Source organism: Prunus dulcis, chromosome 1 (genome assembly GCF_902201215.1).
Source record: "Prunus dulcis chromosome 1, ALMONDv2, whole genome shotgun sequence".
Classification (NCBI taxonomy): domain Eukaryota; kingdom Viridiplantae; phylum Streptophyta; class Magnoliopsida; order Rosales; family Rosaceae; genus Prunus; species Prunus dulcis.
The window spans coordinates 10,361,401-10,371,310 of NC_047650.1; the positions used below are offsets into that span (position 1 = coordinate 10,361,401).

Below are 9,910 nucleotides of genomic sequence, written 5' to 3' on the forward strand. Positions count from 1 at the left end.
TTGGGAGCGGGCATTGGTAGGCGCCGCAGGGACTCCTCAGGTTTTGGTGAGCCAAGTCAGGGTCCATCAAAGAGGGGTGGATCCAGCTCTAATTCTGCTGGTAGTGAATGGTCGGGAGGACGTGGTTCCAGTTCAGGCGGTGGGAGGTCTGGCTCACGACCAGCTTGGAGCCAGCAGTCGGGACAGCAGTCGGTGACCAGTACAGCCAAGGATTTTTCGCAACAGTATAATGCAACCTGTCACGGTTGTGGGCAGACAGGACATCTCAGGAGGGACTGCCCACAACGTGGGCAGACCAGTGGCCCTAGCCGGAGGAGTGGAGTGTCATGTTATCATTGCGGGCAGACAGGGCACTATAGGAGTGAGTGCCCACTCCTTACTGTTGGTGGTACTACTGGAAAGGAGACTTGGGCCCAACGAGGGCAAGGCAATATAGGACAGGGTCAGACAGAGAGTGGTGCGTCATCATCTGCAGCGGGTTCGTCATCAAGCAGTGGGGTGCAGTCCATTTTTCGGGGTAGGAGTGGTAGGAGCCAGAGAGGCCCGTCTGGACGCTCTACTACGCATGCCCCTGTGTTCTCGATGACCCAGCAGGAGGCCCAGGCCACACCCGACTTGATCACCGGTATGATCCTTAATTTTTGGTTACTTTGCACGTGTCTTAATAGATCCCAGGGATACACATTCCTTCATTACATCTAATTTCGTACCATAGGCCAGTGTGAGACCGACACCCATGGCAAGAAGCTTTAGCATTTTATTTATTTACCTACGGGGGAATGTCCTGTTTGCGGACATGATTATTAGGGATTGTAGTGTCCAAGTGGTTGTTGCAGTGTTGGAAGTCGATTTGATCCAATTGAACTGGGTTGACCTTGATGTCATCTTGGGAATGGATTGGTTGGAGGAACACCGTGTATCGGTGGGGTTATACTATGTTGGTTTACACTGAACTGAATTGATTTTTGTCCACTCACAATTTTCTGTTTTGCGCCCCCAGCCAGTAGTTGACTAAGCTCCGCAGCACAGCCGGATCATGCGCTTCCGAGCCTTGAGCCTTCGTAGGACTCTTTCTTCATGTTATTTCCTTTGAACTCTGTTTTGTTGAAAGTGAAGTTCTTAGACATGCTCTGTTATCGCCCTGTCAGGGTTTGATTTGTGAGGCCTGAGGCCATTTCATTGTAAATTGTTTGTTCGTTTTAAAGCATGCTGCTGGTTGGGTTTGTTGTGTATTTTGTTGCAGGTTGAAATCTGTTGGGTTTCTTAAATTTATAGGGGGGACTCTGCCAAAATTTTGGTAAAGAGTCTCGGTTTCTAGTAAGTGGGCCCGGCATCGGGGTAATGTCGGAACAAAGACGGGGTCCGCTCCGGTCTACGGGGAAATTCCGGGGTGGGTCCTGTCAGCTTGGTATCAGAGCCACTCTGCCGTGTGGTGCGAGTGTGCCGACGAGGACGTCGGATCCCTTAAGGGGGGTGGATTGTGAGATCCCACATCGACCAAACGGAGAGGGGGTGATGTGCCTTATATGGCACACCTCGCATCCATCTAGTAGGAGGCCTCTTGGGAGCTCACTGGCTTCGGGTTCGTAGGAACTCCAAAGTTAAGTGAGTTGGAGGCTAGAGCAATCCCAGGATGGGTGACCACCCTGGGAAGTTGCTCTGTGAGCTCCCAGGAACAAATCCGTGAGGGGGGCGTCGGCCCAGCCCAGAGCGGACAATATCTTGCTAGGTGGAGTTGGGCCAGTCCGCTGCGCCACTCTGAACTTAGAGGAGGCCTTTTGGGAGCTCACTGGCTTCGGGTTCGTAGGAACTCCGAAGTTAAGCGAGTTGGAGGCTGGAGCAATCCCGGGATGGGTGACCACCCTGGGAAGTTGCTTCGTGAGCTCCCAGAAACAAAACCGTGCGGGCTGGTGAGAATGTAGCCAGGCCCAAAGCGGACAATATCCTGCTACGGCGGAGCCGGTCCGGGGTGTGACAATATAAATGCTGCACATTTCTTACAAATTCTATCGCATTCTCTATCTATTCACAACTTTCCACACTCAACACGTGTAGAATCTCAAATTGCCAATAAGAACTCGACACGTACACTTCCCATGCTAGGGAAACTTTACTTTGCCCCGTGCTGAGCATGGTTTTGGCCCAGGGAGGAGAGAGAGCACAACTTGACTGAGTAAGAAGGAATCTAAATGGGTGCTTGTCTAAAAGCAGTAATAAATTTGACCATTTTTTGTTTTTTTTTTTTTTTTTTGGTGTGAGGAACTTGCTCCCAAAGGAGTTAGAGATGGAGCCACCCACTGCTCACTATTGTAGTTAGGAATGTTTTTTCATGCAGCATTTGGGATGAAAATTTGAACAATTAATTCGCATCCACATTTACAGCTAGGGCTCGTCAATGGGCCAAGCCGGGCTAGTCCGCCCCAAATTTAATGGGCCTGGGCTGGGCTGGGTTGGGCCGGGCTTTAAAGAGAAGAGAGAAAATATCGGGCCGGGCCGGGCCAAGTTTTTTTATAAAATTCAAAGCCCAAGTCCAGCCTATTAGCCAGGCTTGAGAAAGCCCATCGGGCCAGGCCTGGCCTAAACGGGCCCTACTTCATTCAAAAAAAATCATAAACTTAATCATAAGGGCATTTTAGTCCAAATTTCAGATTAAACTCACTTAATTCCAATATTTTTACATCAAACCAAATTCATAAAATACCCAATAAAGTCACACAACTTATAAGATTTTCCACAAAAATAATAAAACCAAGTATTATTTTTGAGGTTATTACATAATTAGATCGTAATACATTTTAAGAAATAATTTTTAAAAATAATAAGTATCAAAAAATAGTTTTTTAAAGGATGGTATGAATAAATATGCAAATATTTGGTGATGTGTTCAAGAAAAGCATGATTATATCTGGTGGTACGATTATGTTTCGTGATATGATTATATTTGGCGATGTGATATGTTGTTCATCTTATATATATATATATATATATATTTGTTGAATTAATAATTGACACAAATTAATGTGCTAATCACCCAATTATAAACTAGGAATGAGTAAAGATAAGTAAATGAAATGAAACAAATTATACATGTGATTTAAGTGATATAATCCTAAACCTAAACTCATATTTATACATAATTATATATGTATGCGGGCCTAACGGGCCGGGCTTTTGTGGGCTGGCTGGGCCGGGCTTTCTTGGGCTTAATCGGGCTGGGCCGAGCTTCAAACACCCAAGCCCAAGCCTAGCTCAGCCCAAGGCGGGCTGGACCATCTCAAAGCCCATAATGGGCAGGGCCGGGCTTTTTTTCGATGGGCCGAGCGGCCCTCCATTGGCCCATGAGCCCGCGGGCCTAATGATGAGGCCTATTTATAGCCTATCAGAACCCATTTGAGTTCCAAAAACCTAAAAAACTTCCCTTTCTCTATTTTGTTTACTTCATCAGCTTTTTTCATGCGTATTTGTGTCAGTGGGACTTACAAATGGAGATGTAAAAATTAATGTATATCTATGTTTTTTTTTTTTTTTTTTACATTTTCCGACGAGACTTAAATTTACAACTTCAATATTCCGGCCCATTGAAGCTCTAAATAGTACAACACAAAAACCATGAAAGAAAATGTGGAGTTCATCGAATAGTACAACACAGAGAAAAAGTGGGATAGATGCATAGAGGAGGACGAGAAGATGGAGTGAAGAGACTAAGAATGAGGAAATAAAAAAAATTGAGAGAGATGGAGTGGATACTACTCAAGAGAAGAGATGTGTTGAGGTTTTTAACAGTAACACTTTTATGTTATTCATTTAAAAATAAATAAATAAATAGCTGGATGAAACCTATTAAATACATTCATTATGCATTATCAAAACAAGAAGCATTCTCGCTTTGGTGGTTTACGGTGTGTTTGGATGAGGGAAATAAACTTTGGATTTTGACAGAAGTTATAATTTCTAAGAGCATCTCAAGCATCCTTTTCAAAGGCTTTGGGACACAAAAATAGGTGAGTCACATCAGCAAACCTTCTCCAACAACCTTGTCAAACCCACTCACCAAACTGGGACTCCTCATTGACTCTACATAACATATTTATTAATAAAGCTTTGGAACAACAAAACTAGTGAAAATGATGTATTATTATTTAAATATTGATATGATATTGTTAAATCAAATTAAATATTAGTTTTTGATTAAAAAGAAGAAGAAAAAAGTCAAACATTGAATTAATTATATTGAAGAGGCTGTTGGAGGTACAAAATAGTAAAGTAGCAAATTTTACTCTTCAAATTGTCACATAGGTCAACAAACCACAATTTGAAGAGACTATTTGAGATGCTCTAATTGACATAAACCGTGTTTGGATAACAAAACAATGAAATTTATAAATTCCGCATGAGAAAAAATATGGAATTTGGAAGTCATAAATCCCAACTTTAAATTCTATCTAAATAGTACTCATTTCTAAAATTCCAAAAGTAGAGATTGAGTTTTAAAAAAATAGAACTTTACAAATAAACGTTAAATTATGTGTTTAAATTCGTTAGCCAAACAAGAAACTTTACAAATTCTACCACATTAATTTTCATCATTTTATATTTTATCATTTATAAATTCCTTTCTATTTATAAATTTCGTTTTTTCGTTAGTTTGGCCAATTTTCGGGTTGATTTTCCCATCCCCTATAGGCAGTACGTTGGGCTCAAACAAAGGTATATATATGGGAAAAAGATAAATGTAATATACATTGACACAACGGTTGTGGTGGCCTATACTTCCAAGTAACCCAAGTGAACAAATAAAAATCGAATGGATCAGAAAGTTGATGACCTTGACTAGCTAAGCTGGGTAAACATAAACATTCTAGCCATGCACTGGTCATCCACGATTGAAGGGAGCCAGTAATAAGAATTACCAACCATTTGTAATGCTTCCCAAATTTGGACAAAAAACACAACGACGCCTAATTTTGTTGTGACTCGTGAACAATGATCTCCCCATCTCACAATCCCTAACAGAAATAACTGTCATTCTGAGCTCCCCTCCCATATAAATACCTCCATAACCCAACACTTTGAAAGCAGCAAGGGCACCAATAAGTATTATCCAGTGCCCCAAATAAAGTGACCCCAACAGCTCTGCAGCAACTCACCTGAAAAAGAAATAAGAAGTTCCCGTAACAAAAATCCTTTTGTTTAACCCTTCTTATTTTCTTTTTCGCCACCAGAATCCTTCTTAAAAAATATCTATAAATTAGTTATTAAATATATTATTCAAAATGAGCGGAGGAGAAGTACAGAATAAGAAAAAGATGGCCATCATCGGCGTCTCCGCTCTGATTCTGGTGGCTATGGTAGTTGCTGTAACTGTTGGGGTCACCGTGTCACGGCACAAAGGCAAATCCGGCGGTGAGCAAACATCCACGTCGACAAAGGCGATCCAGTCGATCTGCCAGCCCACGGACTACAAAAAGACCTGCGAGGACAACCTGTCCAAGGTGGCCAGCAACGTCACCGACCCAAAAGAGCTGGTCAAGGCAGGGTTCCAGGTCGCCATCAACCAGCTCCGCGAGGTCATCAAGAACTCGACGACCTTGAAGGAGCTTGCCAAGGACCCCAGAGCAAACCAGGCCTTGCAGAACTGCAAGGAGCTCTTAGAGTATGCCATCGACGATTTGGGTGACTCGTTCGATAAGCTGGGTCCCTTTGACTTCACCAAGCTCGATGCCTACGTGGAGGATCTCAAGGTCTGGCTCAGCGCCGCCATGACGTACGAGCAAACTTGCCTGGATGGGTTTGAGAACACCACCGGTGACGCTGGAGAGAAGATGAGGCAGTTCTTGAAGACATCTCAGGAGCTCACCAGCAACGGCCTTGCCATGGTAAGCGAAGTGTCCACGTTGTTCAAGGCTCTGAACATCAAGACCGGGCGCCGCCTCCTCCAAGCCGCTGCCACGGCCACTGATGAGAAGAGGTTCCAGAGGGCTAAGATCATCCCTGCTTGGATCGACCACCGAAGGCTCGACCTCGCCACCGCCACTCCTCTGACGCTAAAACCCGATGTGGTGGTGTCCAAGAAGGGAGATGGCAAATACAAGACTATTAACGAAGCCTTGAAGGACATCCCAAAGAACAACGAGGTGAAGGTCTTCGTGATTTATGTCAAGGAGGGTGTGTACGACGAGCATGTCTTTTTCAATAAGCACATGACCAATGTCATGCTTATCGGAGATGGCCCTACCAAGACCGTTGTCACCGGTAGGAAGAACTACGCCGATGGTACCCAAACGTACCAGACTGCCACAGTTGGTAAGTACAACGTTTTGACATATGCATGTTATATTGTTAGGATTTTAGAACTATGCCTAGTCTCACTCATTATGTACATTATTATGTTTTGCAGCTGTTGTTGGAGACTACTTCATTGCCAAGGACGTCGGATTCGAGAACACAGCCGGAGCCATCGGACACCAAGCCGTGGCTCTGCGTGTGCAGTCAGACTTGTCCATTTTCTACAACTGCAACATGGACGGGTACCAAGACACCCTCTACACCCAAACCCACAGGCAATTCTACCGCGACTGCACCATCAGTGGAACAATCGACTTCATCTTTGGGGACGCAGCCGCCGTCTTCCAAAACTGCAAGATGATCGTCAGGAAGCCATTGGAGAACCAGGCCTGCATGGTGACAGCCCACGGTAGACTCGACATGCGCTCACCCTCAGCTCTCATCCTCCAAAACTGCACCATCTCCGGCGAGCGTGGCTACGACAAGGAACTCAACAAGGCCTACTTGGGCAGGCCATGGAAGAGCTTGGCTAGGGCCATTGTCATGCAATCCCAGATCGATGACGTCATCGCTCCCGAAGGGTGGATGGATTGGACCGGTACCACAAATCACAACACATGCTGGTTCGGTGAGTTCGGAAACAGGGGAGTTGGTGCAGAGCTGAGCAAGAGGGTTACGTGGAGCGGGATGAAAAAGCTTACACCTGAGCAAGCCGCCGATTTCACGGCTGGCAAGTTCATCTTCGGTGATAGATGGATTCTGCCCAGCGGTGTGCCTTACGTTGCTGGCATGATGACCGGAGTGTAGATAACAATGAGAATCCATCGTCATGTAGATGGTTTTTAAACCTTCGTGAAATCGATTGTCATCTAAAACCACGACGGTAAATTACCGCCGTTGTTACAACATACCACGTCATCTTCAACTAAAAACCGACGTCTAATTAATATAAAAACAGCAAAAAACGCAAATTTCGATAAGCATAGACAACGCTTTTAGAAACTTCGCGTAGTCTGAATGAGATAACATGATACAATTTATCAACCTCCTGCCGTAACGTAGAGTAACAATGACAAAAACTATTAACTTATCGTCGTGTAGAATCACTGTCACGACAGTACTTGAAAATAAACTGCCATGGTTAATCAAGATTCCACAGCGCTTATGGTATGGAACAACGTGTAAATGTAGTAGTAACGGCTGTAAATATGGGAAGAACGATATTACGATCTACTACAACCCTAGTATTTACATGGCTATCGTTGTTACTTTAACTTACCACAACGCGAATTATATAAATATAGACGTGGTTCCTCCCTCTATATGGCATTGATAACACCGATATCGTCGTGTGTATTTTGTTAGACTACGTCAGGGATCAGCTTACTGACGTTCAGAAGAACTTTCACGATGGATCTTTAAACTGAAATGCATTTTGTAATTCTGATAGATGACGGTAAATGTATATGCAAGGTCGTAGTGAATTCATTAAATACGTCGTTTGTACCCTTTACCGAAGTATTATTATATTTGAAATGTCGCATCTATGAACAACTCCGTAGCAAATACGGCTCTAGTAACACCGGTATCGTCATGTGTATGTTTGTTAGACGACGGCAGGTATCAACTTACCGATGTTCAAAAGAACTTTCACGACAAATATTTAAACTGAAATGCCTTTTGTGCTTCTGATAGACGACTATAAATATATATATGGAAGGTTGTAGTGAAGTCCTTAAATACATTGTTTTGTACCCTTTATCGACGTGTTATTATATTTGAAATATCACTTCTACAAACAACTTCGTCGTGAATACGGCGTTGATAACACCAATATCATCATGTGTATGTTTGTTAGATGATGACAGGTATCAACTTACAGATGTTTAGAAGAACTTTCACAAAAGATATTTAAACTGAAATGCCTTTTGTGGTTCTGATAGAAGACGGTATATATATACACACACACACACACACACACACATACATATACATATGGAAGGTCATAGTGAAGTCGTTAAATACGTCGTTTTGTACCCTTTACCATTGCATGTTTATATTTGAACTGTCGCTTGTGTGGAGAACTTCGTCGTGAATATACAGTAATAACGGCTGCATATGACCGTCGTTGTTTGATTATTATGTACGATGCTTTCAACTAAATGACAGTCATGTGTGTTAACCTTTAGATGTCAATACCTACATTACGGTCGTGGTCTGATAATAAAAAAGACGTTATTTTTCATTCAGCGTCGGTAATTGGAATTCGATTTTATTTAATTGACATGTTTTTTTATTTCAAATGGCGGTTTTTATTTAGGTACAGTTGTTTACCATCGTCCATTCGACGTTTTTATTTAATTGACATGTTTTTTTTATTTCAAATGGCGGTTTTTATTTAGGTACAGTTGTTTACCATCGTCCATTCCACGACGTTTGTTAAAAAAGGACGTTGTGTATCATTTAGATGTCTGTTATTGCAATTTGTTAACTAGACCGTCGTATTTTATATCTTGAACCCAATATTTTTAATACTGAAAGTGTTGTGCCCAAAACCTGCATAGTGAAAGTAAAAAAAATAATGTCATACATTACAATTTATTACAAAATTAATGTCATACAAAGCCATTTAGGGCATAACTAATGTCATACATTACAACCATCATTCAATCCATATATTTTCACTCCCAAACGTACCAGCTAGTTCATCAAATGTGCCAACATTTGGCATCCTTCTGGTAAATGGCTCACACTCAATTCTCAATACAAATTTAAAGCAGAGTGAGTGAATTTAGGCGTACAATTAATCTTGCTTTCTTTTCTTCCTTTGGATCAAGGATGTTACCATGTTTGTCTTCTCTAGCTTTCCTCCATAATAGAGATCGATCTATTTCTTCCCCAGGCATGTTTTCCTCCAATTGGTCCTCCAAACCAATGTACCCTTTACGAGAAAACCGATGATTGTACTCGCATTTCTCCTTCCTCTGTGATTATTCAGTATGCACAACCACAAATTCTTCGGATAACTTTGAAAAGGCATCCCAATATGACTTCTCTATGAATGGATATAGTTTAAGTCAAACAATATTTTTGGGTTGTATTTCATTCTCCAAAATGAGGTATTTATAATACAAGCTTACAAACCCTAGTAGGGTTATACTAGGAAAAAAGATAAAGTCCTAATTACATAATATCTATACAAAAAGGAAATAAATAGAATCTTAATATACTAGGAAGTAAATCTCCTAATTACACTAGGATCTCGCTAATACTCCCCCTCATGTTGGAGCAAAGATGTCACGCATGCCCAACTTGTCAAGCAAGTTGAGGAAGATACTGGTAGAAACAGCTTTCGTAAGAACATCGGCTAACTGATACTCAGAACTAATGAACGGGAAGGAAACAATCTTCGCATCCAACTTTTCTTTAATGAAATTTCGATCAACCTCCACATGTTTCGTACGATCATGTTACACCGAGTTATGGGCAATTGTAATTGCAGCCTTATTGTCACAATATAAATCCATGGGTTTATGTGGCCCAAAACCAAGATCTCTCAATAATCTCCTCAACCATAGTAACTCACATACGCCTTGAGCTATCCCATGATACTCGGCCTCAGCAC

General features: G+C 42.1%; 1 protein-coding gene across 1 annotated transcript; it reads left to right on the plus strand.

Moving 5' to 3' along the window:
- Nucleotides 1–5,071: 5,071 nt before the first annotated feature.
- LOC117614882 (putative pectinesterase/pectinesterase inhibitor 28) lies at nt 5,072–7,195 on the plus strand. The gene is made up of 2 exons (XM_034343807.1): nt 5,072–6,303; nt 6,398–7,195. Exons 1-2 carry the CDS (start codon nt 5,274–5,276, stop codon nt 7,090–7,092), a joined length of 1,725 nt encoding a protein of 574 aa, XP_034199698.1. The 5' UTR covers nt 5,072–5,273; the 3' UTR covers nt 7,093–7,195.
- The last annotated feature ends 2,715 nt before the right edge of the window (nt 7,196–9,910 follow it).